Source organism: Triticum aestivum, chromosome 6B (assembly GCF_018294505.1).
Source record: "Triticum aestivum cultivar Chinese Spring chromosome 6B, IWGSC CS RefSeq v2.1, whole genome shotgun sequence".
NCBI classification, from domain to species: Eukaryota; Viridiplantae; Streptophyta; class Magnoliopsida; order Poales; family Poaceae; genus Triticum; species Triticum aestivum.
The window spans coordinates 395,728,885-395,744,077 of record NC_057810.1 but is presented as its reverse complement, the minus strand read 5'-3'; the positions used below and the strand labels follow the sequence as shown (position 1 = coordinate 395,744,077).

The window sequence follows — 15,193 nt, the reverse complement described above, 5'->3', positions numbered from 1 at the left end:
GCCGTCGCTGCCGGGGATCGACCGCCCCCCAGCCGCCCCTAGTCGCGGTCGCCGCCCCGGAACGCCCGCCCCCGAACCGCCGGAGAGCCACCGCCCTCGAGCAGCCGGTGAGTGTTTACTTGTGCTTTGTGCCGAGCGCTATGCATAGTTGGTTGACAGGGCGTGCCATTTTTGTTCATGTAGATGGAATTGAGCCCATGCGAGAAGTTTTTGCTCGATGATTCGGACGATTCAGACGACTCAGATGTTGAGACGCTGCTTGCAAACTATCGGCAGACGACGTTGGTGATGGCCTTGCCGTGAAGGAGCACGATGATGAGAACCGAAAGAGGCGGGGAGGATCGACCGTCGGCCGTCTTTGCATTCCTCGAAATCGCCATTTCGGAAACGAGATGTTGATGCAAGACTACTTCGTGAAGAATCCAACAATATTCGCCGCACCTCTTCCGGAGAAGGTACCGAATGCGACGATCTTTCTTTGTGAAAATTGTTCAAGCTTGCTAGGCAAATTCCGCGACTATCCTTTTATACGAGTCCATTTTACGGGGTTTGACTCGACGGCCGTCCGCGCCGGCCCACAAATTCGTTTTTTCGCGAACTGCAAACACGTCATGTGGCTCGGGGTTATACGGGGTGTGTCACATATGCTCTTAGACCCCGAACGCCGGCACACTCGGAAACCGGAAGGCCGGAAGCCCCACCAGACGCCCAAATGCCCCGCCGCCTCGGGACGACCTACTCCGGCCGGATCGCAGCCGCGACGCCGTCCCCCTCCGGCCCCTCCATCACCGTCACCGTATCCCCGACCCCTCCCCCGACGCCGCTCGACCCCCGCGGTTACCCGCTCCCCCGCCGCCACCTCATCTGCGCCGCCGCCGGCATCCTCCGTTTTCCCGCCTCTCCCACCCCGCTGGTCGACCTCGCAGACTACCTCCGCGACCGCCGCCTCACGCTCACCACCTCCGAGGCCTCTGAGATAGTCAAGGCCCTCTCCCCCGACCCCGCCCTTGCTCTCGCCTTTTTCCGCTTCGCCCCCGCTTCCCTCCCGGGCTTCCGTCACAACGCCTTCTCATACAACCGCATCCTGGCTCTCCTCTTCCGCACCAGGGCGGACCCAAGCGAGGCTCTGCGTATCGTCTCGGAGATGGAGCGGGACGGCGTGGCCGGCAACATCTCCACGGTGAATTTGCTGGTTGGAATGGGCGGAGGAGGCGTGGAGGTGACCAAGTGCCTGGAGCTGGCCATGAAGTGGGGGTTGAGGCTTAATGGCTACACCTACAAGTGCATTCTGCAGGCTCATTTGAGGAGCAGGGAGGTGTCCAAGGGGTTCGAAGTCTATGAGGAAATGCGCAGAAAGGGGTACAGGCTGGATATATTTGCGTATAACATGCTGCTTGATGCCCTTGCCAAGTCTGGAATGGTATGACAATGGGCACACTTGACATATTTTTAGATGGTACTTCTATTTGCAGTTAGGAGTTTGTATTTTTTTCATGGTCTTCGCATGTTTTGCTGTGATTGTTTGACCTACAATTGTTATGAGGCCCTTGGATTTAAGAATGAGAAGGCTTGAGGGGAGTTTTCATTTGACAAAGTGCTTTTATGGGATGAAATTGGTAATACCTATTAACTAGACTGTGAGCGGTTAGTAAAGATGATTTTGCAATACCAGAAGGATTTTGTTAGTGCAGCAATTGATGCCATTTGATCAAGACGTCACTTGAGCATTCTTATTAGATTGTGATAACTGCAAAAGCTTATTAAGTAAGCGTTGATACTAGCCATTCTGGAGGTAGATGGTACCCCCTCTGCCCCGAGATACATCCATTTCTGGGACAAGTAATTCGGGCCAGAGGGAGTACTAGTTAGAGGGTGCTTGGATACGTTTTAGTCTCATGAGTCATGACTAAAAGTAGTGGGACTAAAACTTGCTAGCCTCACCCATGCTTGGATCCAAATACTAAAGAGACTAAAATCAAGTTATTAAGCATTTATTATCCTCCAAACCCTCCAATCCAGAACTCGCATGTGTTAAAGGAGAGGAATTAAATGAGGAGAGAGAGGGCTAATACATATTTTAGTAGGTTTCCTATGACTAAAATATTTTAGCCTCAAGACTAGTCCTAGCCTCTCTTTAGTCAGGGGTGCTTGGAACTTTAGCCTCTAAAAGAGACTATTTTTAGTCAGACTAAAAATAGTCCCTTGAATCCAAGCACCCTCTTAATGTTGGACTTCCGGAGCCTGCATACCTCGCTGGAATAATTGGAACCTCTTCTGGAGAGCCTGTAGTTCTCATTGCAACCACTGAAGCTTTTTCACCTTGATGGTCATGTAACTAACATATGATGTGTACATACACAAGCAAAGCTGTCATCATCAATACTAGAACAGTGTGTCATCGCAATGATGTCATGTCCCTGATTACAAATAAAAAAAACTTGGTATACTGAACTATGTCTGTGGTGGGTTAGGATCCTCTGCAGTACTGTACGGTGCTGTACAGTCACTGCCATGTGGGACCTGACCCCACATGTCATTGACACTACAGCACCATACGGTACTGCAGAGGATCTCAACCCGTCTGTGGTATGCCGTCCAAACCTTTTGCAGTAGCTTCCTTTATTTTTCAATTCACTAACTCACCTTGAGCTCAGTTTTTGAACTGTGATGTGTTTATTTTATTTCTGCTGTAGTAAATTAGCCACAGAAGTAGGCAAAAGCACATCAAACTAACACTAAAATAGGCAAAAGCTGTTGGGACAAACAGGATCACTGTGATCTACCATAATGCTAATCGCAGCCTAAAATAGGAGCATCACTACGTGCCTGATATTGTTGTAGCCTGACTCAATTGAGAGTCTGAGATTGCCAGTGCAATAAATCTTTGGCCTCGCTTAATATGCTGTTGAGAATGGCTTCCATTGTTGAACAATAATGCATAATGGATTAATGGTTACACTATGCACACCCTGAGTTGGATACAATAATATCACCTCATGTAGCACTGGTATTTCAGCTTTCCAATGATCCATCTCTATCGATCAGGTGCCAGGATAAATTTCAAGAAGCTTGCATATCTGTGAAATGTTAACTTTTTTGTTAGTGAATGTAAACATGAAGTTGTGTTGTTTGTCTCAGTGTTTAATGCTCACCATGTCATAAAAACTAGCCTAGGGCATCCCATCGTCCGTAGATTATAATATTTGACATATAACACATCTTGATATGCACATCTCATTAGGATTGCCATTTCTGAATTTTCGCAGCTGATATTTGTTATTTAAGCAGGTTGACCAAGCTTACCAAGTCTTTGAAGATATGAAACAAAAGTACTGTGAGCCGGATGCGTACACATATACTATACTAATTAGAATGTCTGGGAGGGCCGGGAAGACTTCTAAGTTTCTCTCATTTTTTGATGAAATGGTATCAAAAGGATGTGCTCTTAACCTTATTGCTTATAATACTCTTATTGAGGCTCTTGGTAAGAACAAGATGGTGGACAAGGTAATCTTTGTACTTTCCAAAATGATCGAGGGCGACTGCCAGCCCAATCAATTCACATATAGCATTACATTGGATATTTTGGCAACAGAAGGACAACTGCACAGACTAAATGAGGTTCTGAATATCTGTGATAGATATATGAACAAATCAATTTATTCTTATTTGGTCAAGTCACTTAGCAAATCTGGGCATGTAAGTGAGGCACATAATGTATTCTGTCAGATGTGGAACTCCTATGAAACCGGAGACATGGATGCTTTCGTATCAATGCTTGAGGTGTTATGCAATTCAGGAAAAACATTAGAGGCTATTGATCTCCTACATATGATGCCTGCAAAAGGGGTTGCTACTGATATTAGCATGTACAATATGGTCTTTTCAGCCCTTGGGAAGCTCAAACAGGTCTCTTTCATAACTAGTCTCTTTGACAAGATGAAAGCTAACGGGATTGCTCCGGATCTTTTTACCTACAACATTGTGATATCAAGCTATGGTAGAGTTGGCTTAGTTGGTAAAGCATCTGGATTATTTGAAGAAATGAATGCTAGCAGTTGTAAACCTGATGTCATCACTTACAATTCTTTGATAAACTGTCTTGGGAAAAACGGAGATCTTGATGAAGCCCACATGCTTTTCAAAGAGATGCAGGAGAAGGGATATGATCCTGATGTATTCACTTACAGCATACTGATTGAATGCTTTGGGAAATCTAATAAGGTTGATATGGCATGCAGCTTATTTGCTGACATGATTGCAGAGGGATGCATCCCTAATGTTGTAACTTATAACATCTTACTTGATTGTTTGGAGAGGCACGGGAAGACAGCAGAAGCTCATAAACATTATGAGACTATGAAGCAGCAAGGGTTAACTCCTGACTCGATAACTTACTCAATACTTGAGCGGTTGGAAAGTAGATCTCAGCGAACAGTACGAATACGAAAGCCAGCTCGGGCTACAAGTTGGGTTGTCAGTCCTCTAAGATGATGGTGGCAGGGATCTGCCCTGGTTCTTCAGCTTGTGTACCGGTGCTATGACCGGCATATACTGCAGCCCAGGCGGTTAGGGGCCTGGCCTAGTTATCTTATCGTTATTAGGGGCTTAGCCCAGTTATGCTATTTGAAGATTATATAAACTCATGTAAGGACTCATTTTGAGATTAAGCAGAAGCAATCATAATTGCTCGGCTTCCTGAAGGGAGCCGGGAGACCTATAGCCGTCGCGTCCTGCTCCCCCCTCTCTCGCACACATGACGACGGCGCCCCAGCACCGGCGACCTCGCCTTCCTCCTCGCCAAGCCCCCTTCCACCCCTACAACCTACGAGCTAGACCTGGTAGGATCACAGATCCTATCAATCTGGTATTAGAGGTCTCAGGCTCGACCATGTTCGTAGCACCGCCCACCCCTTCCCTCTCGTTGCCGATCGTCTCTTCGTCGCCCATGACCACCGCGGCCAGCACGCCGTCCCTGGCCGGGCTGATCTCCTCCGCGGCCTGGATTCCACCCGCGCTCGTCCCCGCCGTGCTCATCCCGGAGGAGATGACGGCGGCGCTCCGGGACCTGACTCAGGCGGTCTAGGGCATCTGCACCTTCCTCGCGGGGCACTATGGACTGCAGCCGCCCGCCCCCGTCACCACCATCACGGGGACACAGCAGTTCCCGTGGCAGCCGCCACCACCGGCGACCTCCGTCGCATCCATCATGGCGCAGCCGCCGCCGCCACAGGCGATCTCGAGGCCGGGCCTTCCGTCAACGGCGCCCGGGGTGCCCATCCATCAGGCCCGTTTTCCCCCGTCGCCGTCTCCTCTATCGGCCGGACTCGCTGGGTTCATTGAGCCGGTCTACACGATGGCCTCAGGACAGCCGCAGGTGCTGTCACCGCCGGTGCGCCCCAGACCATGCAGTTCGGCGGGTCCTCGGGTGTCGCGTGTCCCTACGATGGTGTGGACAGGCCCCTTTTCCATGGTGGTACTCTGCAGCCTGCACACTCGGTGTCGTCGCCCTTGTTGTTCCACGCGGATGACATATACCTGCCCGTCGTCCACGCTCAGCCATCGCCGAGATTCTCCAAGCTGGAGTTTGCGACCTACGACGGCACCGTCGACTCCCTGAATTGGCTCCGATGCGACCAATTTTTCAGGGGGCAGCGCATGCTCGCGTCAGACCGCACCTGGATCACCTCTTATCATCTACGAGGAGCCGCCTAGACGTGTTATTACGCCCTTGAGCAGGACGAGGGCGGCATGCCACCATGGGAGCGTTTCCGCGATCTGTGCCTCTTTGCGCTTCGATCTGCCTATACGCGGGAGCCGTCTGGCGGAGCTTGGGCGTCTTCCGTTCCTCACCAGAGTGCAAGACTTCGCTGATCGCTTCCAGGCACTAGCGTGCCATACCCTCGGCGTTTCGGCTCGTCAGCAGGCTGAGCTCTTCGTCGGCGGCTTACCTGACCACATCCGAGTGGAAGTGGAGATGCGCGGGACACAGAACCTCCAGACGACCATGTACTACGCCCGTGCGTTCTAGCACCGCGCGGTGGCCATCCAGCAGGAGTCACCGTCCCGGGCCGCTAGGCCGCCACCCAGGCCGGAAGTTCCCGTGCAGGGTCGGCCCGCTCAGGCTTCCGCGGCACTCCTCGCCGCGACCGCGGCGCTCCCGTTCCGCCGGCTCACCCGGCCGAGCAACTCGAGCGTCGCCGCCAAGGGTTGTGCTTCAACTGCGATGAGCCCTACGTGCTCGGCCACGTCTGCCCGTGACTCTTCTACCTGGTGGCTGCGGACTACATTGAGAAGGACACCGCCGCCGCCGGGCTCGGCGACCTGCCCGCCCCAGCTGACGCGGAGGTGTTTGGCTCCCGTTGATCACCTCGAGGAGATCTGGAAGCGCTTTCCCGCCTTCCAGCTCGAGGACGAGCTGTTTGTGCAGGCGGGGAGAGATGTTATGCTCGGCATATACTACAACCCAGACAGTTAGGGGCCTGGCCTAGTTATCTTATCGTTATTAGGGGCTTAGCCCAGTTATGGTATTTGGAGATTATATAAACTCATGTAAGGACCCATTTTGAGATTAAGCAGAAGCAATCATAATTGCTCGGCTTCCCGAAGGGAGCTGGGAGACCTAACCCTAGCCGCCGTGTCCTGCTCCCTCCCCCTCTCTCGCACACGTGATGATGGCTCCCCAGCGTTGGCGACCTTGCCTTCCTCCTCGCCAAGCCCCCTTCCACCCCTACAACCTACAAGCTAGACCTGGTAGGATCCCAAATCCTATCAACCAGAGTCTGTCTACAATGTTGAATTGTATTTCAATGCTCCAATGATATCAAACTATGTGTTCAATCACTATTGAAAATTTCTGCATTTCTTCTTTTGAATGACAAGTTAGTGATCACTTGGTCAGGCATAATACATGGTTATTTGCGTTGCAATCCTGAACAAATCATGAACCATATACTGGACCAGCTATTGTGTAAAATTCAAAATCAACAGTTCAAGAAGCAATTATCCCTATTTCAAGTTAATACAGGCATGTCGGTTCTTGCAATTAATACTTACAGGGTATCCAACACGCTGACTGCAAGTCTATAATTTGGTTATCCTATGCTATGCAACTGAGACAGGTTAGAAGAGTCATGAAATCAAAAAGAGAGAACTTGGTGATTTTTGAGGTTGTTGGATTAAATGATGCTTGTCATGGCAAAGTTCTGGTTGACATTGGTGATACACTCCAAAACAGGAAAGGGTTCTACTATGCCATGTTAACTACCTTTAAGATGTGAAGAAGATATATTATAAATCACAGAGGTCATATTTGTAGTCACGGTCTTACCTGATAACTATTTTATAATATTAATCGTCCTTGTTATTGACATCTTGCAGTGCTACCGAATGCAGTCAATTTCACTTGAGTCGTGAATTGTAACACACCGTTACGCCTGGCGGGATCAAGACTAGCCCCACAGACCAAAACTAGTCTTTCCTGTGCACTTTGTGCTCATTCGTGCGCACCCGGGACCAACTTCCCGGTCGGTCACTCATCCTAGAATTACCCCAAGCCAAGCACGCTTAATTTTGGAGTTCTTTTCGAATGGGCTCCCGGAAAAGAAGGAATTCCTTGTTGATATGAGTAGTCTAACATTCCTATTAAGCCAGGCTCTCACATACACCCCCACTCAAAGGAACCGACATCCTCGTTGGCCCATCAGGAACGTTCCCTCTTGGCACACGTATGCATGTCTAGTCCGGCACAAGTGCCATGCCGTGTGCCACAACGGGCCACACGCTCCATGCGCCACATGCTCGCTCACCTGACACACGCATGTCCATGTAACTGTGAGGGTCAGCTCTGATACCAAACATAACACACCGTTATGCCTGGGGGGGGGGGTCAAGACTAGCCCCACATACCAACACTAGTCTTTTTCTGTGCACTTGGCCCTCACTCATGCGCACCCGGGACCAACTTCCCGGTCGGTCACCCATCCTAGAATTACCCCAAGCCAAGCACACTTAACTTTGGAGTTCTTTTCGAATGGGCTCTCGAAATAGAAGGAATTCCTTGTTGATAAGTAGTCTATCATTCCTATTAAGCCAAACTCTCACATGAATCCTTGACCCTTTCTGCTTTCTTGCTTCCTTCCCTATGTTTTGATGGTATTTGTGGTAACTTTGTAATGCATCCAGCACATGTAGCTTGAAAAACCATCTGATAGTTTTTGTGGAAGTCGCACTTTGTTGTTGTTACCAAGATACAGAATTCAAAACGTTCGAGGGGACATGGAATTATTAGCGATTCATATCAAATTTAACCATAAACAGGAGGATATCCAGTACGGCTCGACTTGATTGGAGATGAGAAGTTGGCTAGAAACTGAGGACATGAGCTTTTGAGGCCGAACTAGATAATTACTCCTTGCTTGTCTGAAATACAAATACATGCCACTCTTATATAATTGAGTTTTAGGCCCTTGATACCTAATACGGTTTGACTGAATAAACTTATCCTAGTAATACGATTTGTTATCTGATTATTTCTCTATTCTTTTCTCTCTTGAATTCCTTTGTTGATATTGTTGTCCATGACTTGTACATTGCTAGAGCATCAGGGCAATGAACCGACGTTTATAACATCCTAACTAAGCAACAAAAATTGTAGAAGTACATCATATGTACCAATAGACTAATTTCTAACTTATTGCACACATCTTTATTGGGCTGATCTTGCCTGCCAGCTTGGTGTCGTTATCAGTTTCTGTTCACTTGATGAGGAACAATAGAGACAAGTAAAAGAAGAACAAGAAAACCAGAAGTCACATCTGTTTGACTACTTCTAGATACTTCTATTCTCCATTATTATTAATTTTCTTATTTTGTTACCCTAGCTATTGTTTTCTTGAGTCCTCTAGCTATGAGTGGAATGTTGTATCTTAAACAATGTTTTATTGTGTTCTAGCTACACTACAAAAAAAGACACATCCGTGACATTATGGGCCGAACGATTTTTTTTTCTGTCACACTTATGACACTTCTATGACGTTAATTGTGACAAAACCCGGTATCATCATAGATGTGGTGGGCTCCTACTTCTATGACAAAAAATCATGACAAAAAATGGGCTTTTCATCCTGGGCGGGCCGGAGACGCAGCTGCATGACATTCTTTGGGCCGTCCATGACGGGAAAAACCGTGGTAGAAGTGAGGGCGAGGAAAATATCAGGGTGTTCCCGGTTACGGTGGGTGGTCGGGGCCGAGCGATGCATGGAGGTTTGCGCGTTTCTCTCATACACGCACGCGCATGGGTGCGAGGAATTGGGCTCTAACTGAACCCGAGCGAGGCGTTCGCCTACTGAACCCGAGTGATTGCACTGCAGGCTACGAGTTACTAAACCCGAGTGATCGATCGATGGCTGTTAACTGAACCCGATTGAGCGATTCCTTCGCCACTGCTGCTAACTGAAGACGATCGATGCTGCCTCTGGATGAACAGTGAGCGTTGCTGGGGGGTTTGGATGAACAGTTCCCGGTGGAGGTGGATGAACAGGACCCCGTGGTGTTGCCTCTGGATGAACAAGACCCCGATCGATCAAGCCGGTTGGGGCTGGATGAACAGGACCCCATGGAGGGCTGGATGAACAGGACGACCCCATGGAGGGCTGGATGAACTGTAGAAGGTGGAGGGTTGGATGAACAGTAACCCGCGGAGGGGTGGTTGAACAGGAGCCCGTGGAGAGGGCTGGTTGAACAGTAGCCGGTGGAGTAGCGCGCGGTGGAGGCTGGATGAACAGGAGCCCGTGGATGAATAGTCACAGGTGGAGGCTGGAGGAGGTCGACGGTGGATGAACAGTAGCCCGTGGAGGCTGGAGGAGGTCGACGGTAGAGATGAACAGTATCTCGTGGAGTCCCATTTTGCGGTACGCCACACCCCTCCCAATGAACAGGACCCCCGTTTCGACCGTAGCGCTCCAACACAAGCCCGTTTCCTCCGTTTTGCGGTACGCCACACCCCTCCCGATCAACAGGACCCCGTTTCGACCGTAGGAGGTCCAACACAAGTCCGTTTCCTCCATTTTGCGGTACGCCAGACCCCTTCTGATGAACAGGATTCTGTTTAAAACGTGGTCGGTTGAACACAAGGCCGTTTCCTCCGTTCTGCGGTACGCCAGGCCTCGTTTCCATCGGCTATTCCGTCCAAGCCGGTTGGCTCCCACATCTCCCATTGCCTCCCGATGAACACGATGCGTTCCATTGCCTCCTCATGAACACCACGATGACGCAGTTTCTCCGTTCCGACCCAGCCATGTACACGAGCCCTGGCCGTACGTATGCGTGAGTAGGCGTTCGAGACCCCTCCCGTATGTACGTACGTGGCTGTATTTACTTTCTTGCACCCTGGCTGCTGTACGTACGTGTACATGCTACGTGCGCGGCTCTACTACGACACGTGCACGTCTACATCGACCAGTATGTACATACACATTTGCGACCAGAATGATAACAGTACGTATGCTTCGACCAGGTGGGTCCCTACTGTCAGGCACTTCCTTGCGTGCGAAGATGTAGCTGGTGGGTCCCAGCAATCAGTGGGGCGAATCGGTTTTTGTTGCCCGGACGCACTACCTTGCGTGCGAAGATGTAGCTGATGAGTCCCAGCAGTCAGGGGGAAAACCTTTTTTTTGCGAAATATGGTGGCCCGTCCGGTGGGTCCCCGCTGTCAGGTGGAGGAATAATTATTTTGCGCGTAATAAGGAGGGACTTCCTTGTGGCTGCCGTGGACCCAGCTGTCAGCCTCTCCATGTATAGTACTCTTCCGATGGAAGTCGGTCGTTGACCACATTGACCACGCCGCACCGAGAGCACCAAGGCGGTGGACGACGGCGAGGCCTAGGAAGGGGATGATGCGGAGCCGGGGAAGACGCGGCAGCAGATGCCCACGAGAAGAGGAGTACGAGGGTTCACTGGTTCGGCTGCGGTGTGAGTCTGTCATCGCTGCAGAATAACAGGGGGTGTGGGTGAGTAGCGGGATGGCTTGTCCAGCCGGCCACAGGAGGCAGGAACACGCGGCACGATCGGCGCTAGTTTGGGCGGCTGGAGCAAGAAGACCATAGGTTGAAGAAGCACTATGACCGTTGGATGGACATCATACGGTCACTGGAGCTAGAATCGTTCATATATTGACTAAGTTGATAAAGCCCTCCGTCCCTGTCAACTTAGTAGGCCCACAAGTCAGCCTCCCACTATGGTGGGTCCTAGCTGGCAGGGGGTATTCATTTTTCTGTGCGCAATAAGGAGGCACTTCCTTGCGTGCGAAGATATAGTTGGTGGGTCCGACCTATCAGCAAAGGGAACTTTTTTTTCGCGAAATACAGAGGCCCTTCCGGCGGGTCCCAGATGTCAGGTGGAGCAATCATTATTTTGCGTGTAATAAGGAGGCATTTCCTTGTGTGCGGCCATGGACCCAACTGTCAGCCTCTCCACGTACAATCCACTTCCGATGGATGTCGTTTGTTGACCATGTTGACCACGCCGCCTCGAGAGCACCAGGTCGGTGGACGACGCGAGGCCTACGAAGGGAACGACACGAAGCCGGGGAAGACACGGCAGTGGCTGCCCACGTGGTGGAGAGTATGAGGGTTGACTGGTTCGGCTGCCGTCGCCGGAAAATAACAGGAGGTGTGGATGAGTAGAGGGATAGACAGGCCAGGAATGCGAGTATGATGGGGCTGTAAGGCCTGCCCAGCAGCACAGCCAGCCACGGGAGGCGGGAGCAGGCGGTTCCGACGGCGCTGGTTTGGGCGGTTGGGGTAGGAAGATCAGAGACTGAAGAAGCACGATTGCCGTTAGATTGACATCTAACGGTCTGACGCTGGTAGAGTCGATTGTTGACCAAGTTTCCTTTTTGAGAAACCTTGTGTACGCATGAACTTAGTAGGCCCATAAGTCAGCCTCCAAATCTGTGACAGACAACATAGAGCCCATTTGCTATTTTTTAATAATTTCTAGCCCATTTGCTAATTCTTAAGTAATTTATTACATCCCATTTTCTACCCAGGACCACGGTCAAAAAATTCAACCTTATTTTGCATATTTTGGTGGAGCCCGAAATATTGTAATCCTGAAATGATAAACATTTTTTAAGAACTTATTGATTTGCCAAAAAAATTGTTTTGTTTTTGTAAGCAAATAAGACGTGGGACAATTGAGTTGGTTTAAGGGAAAACCAGTGGTAAAAAAATCAGCGCTGGGAGGGAAAACAACAACAAAAATAAGGATGTAAATATGAAAAGGGAATTTTATGTATTTTCAATATAATGATACGTGTATATGAACTAGTAAAACTATTGGTAGAGATTAGAAAATGGATGTAGGACACGCATTTCAAGAGGAAAATAGAACTGGACTGTGTGTTTGATTCAGTAAAAAAACTGCCTGCGGATGTTGTAAGACAAAATATAACTAACGCTGGCGGGCCAGAGGCCAGTAGATACCTGCTGGATCTTTGTGCCCGGTTGTCGTCATGGGCTGGGCCTGTTAAAAACAAAACCAAGCCTGGGCAGTCTACAACCCAGTTGAAAGTTGCTCGACCTGAAAAAACAATATACATGCTCAATAAACGAGAGAATTCTGCAAGTACACACTGATAACTGGGATGCAACAGGGATATTGTTTTTCCATCATGATAATAAGTGATGCACTTGCTTCGAAAAATTTGGAGAACTGGGAATTCGAACAGCAGGTGCTTATGCTACCCATCAAATAAAAATCAGGTGGTTGAAAATTCATTTCGAAACAAATGATTCAGTTTTATATCCACGTCGACCCTCGGCATGATGGTTGGAAGCAAATGCCAAGTTCATACCAAAAGATCGTTAACAACAATACCAACTTGCGGACGACAAGGTAGTACAAGTACCAATACAAAACTAACTTATAATCTTTTTACTCCTGGCCCTAGTGTTCGTCTGGTAGAAAATCTTGCAGAGGACCAGCTCCCGCTCCTTCTCTTGCTCCAGGTCCCCGAGGTGGTACTGGTGCATCACCCAGTTGGTCCTCTGCTGGTTGAAGTTCTTGTTGGTGTGCAGCACCATAACCTTTTTGCTGCCCGTCTGCCAGCCGTTGACCATCACCGACAAGGTATTGCCGGTCTTGTGCCACATCGCGTGCATGCCGCACTCCGACTATATCTTGCGACGCGTCCATGTACCCCTTTTGAACGCCCTGGAATTGCGCTGGAAGAAATGCTTGCTTAGGCCACTCAATGTGATACCTGCAGTATTGTCAAATACAGGTTTTAGTGTACGTAGTTGGCATTTTCATAACATCTTTGACATGTTGTAGTCACTTGTTTCACTTTTTATTAACTATCAAATTGTAATTGCTTCGCCAGGTCCGCGTCTAAAAAGAAAAAGAGAGCTATAAACAAAGGAATATGTTTGTGCAAGTAGACAACCGATTGGTGTCTTACCTGGAAGTTTCTCAGGATGGGTGTAGCATATGCCGTGCTCGCTGTCGATGGTTGGTATGAACAAATCGATGAGAGGGTGAGATCTCGCACTGTCAGCACTCACTTTGGCCTTAAGGTGCTCGATCAGCTCCTGATCCGTGGGATCGAACTTTACTCAGCCGGCAGTACCGGCCAATCCTTCTTTGAATTGCATCGGTTAATTCCAGTTATATGGTACTCAATGTATAATCAATCGACTGTTTTAAGTGAATGATGAACGATTTCGACAGATAAGTGGTACTCCAAATCTGAAGTCTAGAATACCCGAACACGCCGCCGGGATTCTTGTGTCACCTCACGCGCAACGTATTGTCACGTCAATTCAATGTGTGGACATGATGAATATTTTGACCGATGTATACTAGTACTGCTACTGTACTACTTACTAATCATATTTAGTGTCACATTTTAACCATAGGTTTAACTAACAAGCGTATATATATATATATATATATATATATATATATATATATATATATATATATATATATATATATGGCTTCTGCACAGCATCTCCATCATCATTATCAGTACATCCTACGCAGGTGAGTTAGGATGCACTTGATCTTAGAAAGTTATCTATCCTTCAAACCAGAGGAGTGCTTCACACTAACAATAGTACATAATATCCAACAAAAGAGGGTCGTGCTACAACATCAGAATACATGGCTCAGTCTAGATATCAGTATGAATCAAGTTGTGCATATTTGCTGTTGGCATGAACCACATCGCTGCATGTCAGGTTTGCAAAAGCCATCCATCGCATGGAAGCTTGATGCCTTTCACACACTGAAGATTATCTAGCAACAAGCTGTGTCGACGAATCTCTGGATATGGTGATTCATGAAACCCATGGTATGATGTGTAAACACAGTCCCCCTGGCGAATGGGAGTTGCATAGCACGGTAATCATCGCCGGTGATATGATGGATGATTGGTTGGATGATCGAATAATTGAGCCCGAGGAACATGGAGTGGTTGCCGAGGCTGTAAACCCGCCTCCAGTTGAATACACTGGCCCAACGGAGCTGGGATCTTTGTCGAACACGAAGTAGCCATAGCCATGAATGTCACGAACGCCCCATGCATTGTACTACATGTGGTTTGATGTAATGGTTTGGTCAATTTGGTACGTGCGAATGAGCATCAAATGACCGCCGTCAGCTGAACGAGCGATAAACCACCACCCATCGGCCTTCATGATTCCAGGTCCTTGAATCATGAAGGCCAACGCATTTGCGTCTGCTGCAACAATTCAAATTGGAGACCAAAAGGACAAAAATAAACAATCATATTCAGAGTATGTGTGGAATTAAGATTATTATAACAGTGACACATATCATAGACAAAGAATTGCAATGCTGTGGTCATAATCATACCCCAAGTTAAAAAAAATAAGCCAATGGCTTTCATATTCTAGCAATATGTCATGGTTCAAACATCATGTAACAATGAGAGGAAAACAACTATGATAGAGCCTACTCATATTCTACCATAGCACTTACTACTACTGTTCTCATATCAACTCTAAGCAATAACATGTGTTGTTATAAAAATCTTGGAAATGAGAGTAACATATAGCAATCATGATGTTATGCTCATAATATCTATTCTAACAATCATTATATGCCAATTGTTCTCATATCAACTCTAACAATAACATGTGTGGTCATAAAAATCTACGAAATGAGA

At 48.3% G+C, this 15,193-nt stretch overlaps 1 protein-coding gene across 1 annotated transcript; it reads left to right on the top strand.

The window, feature by feature from the left end:
• Positions 1-646: 646 nt before the first annotated feature.
• On the top strand, positions 647-4,722 carry LOC123137252 (pentatricopeptide repeat-containing protein At1g51965, mitochondrial). The gene is made up of 2 exons (XM_044556919.1): positions 647-1,420; positions 3,289-4,722. Exons 1-2 carry the CDS (start codon positions 713-715, stop codon positions 4,492-4,494), a joined length of 1,914 nt encoding a protein of 637 aa, XP_044412854.1. The 5' UTR covers positions 647-712; the 3' UTR covers positions 4,495-4,722.
• The last annotated feature ends 10,471 nt before the right edge of the window (positions 4,723-15,193 follow it).

What these genes read in the sequence shown, in the direction of transcription:
- LOC123137252 (XM_044556919.1), top strand. Translation starts at nt 713, where the DNA reads ATGCCCCGCCGCCTCGGGACGACCTACTCCGGCCGGATCGCAGCCGCG. An exon ending in CCCTTGCCAAGTCTGGAATG is followed by an intron (nt 1,421 to 3,288) that starts GTATGACAATGG and finishes TTATTTAAGCAG; the next exon opens with GTTGACCAAGCTTACCAAGT.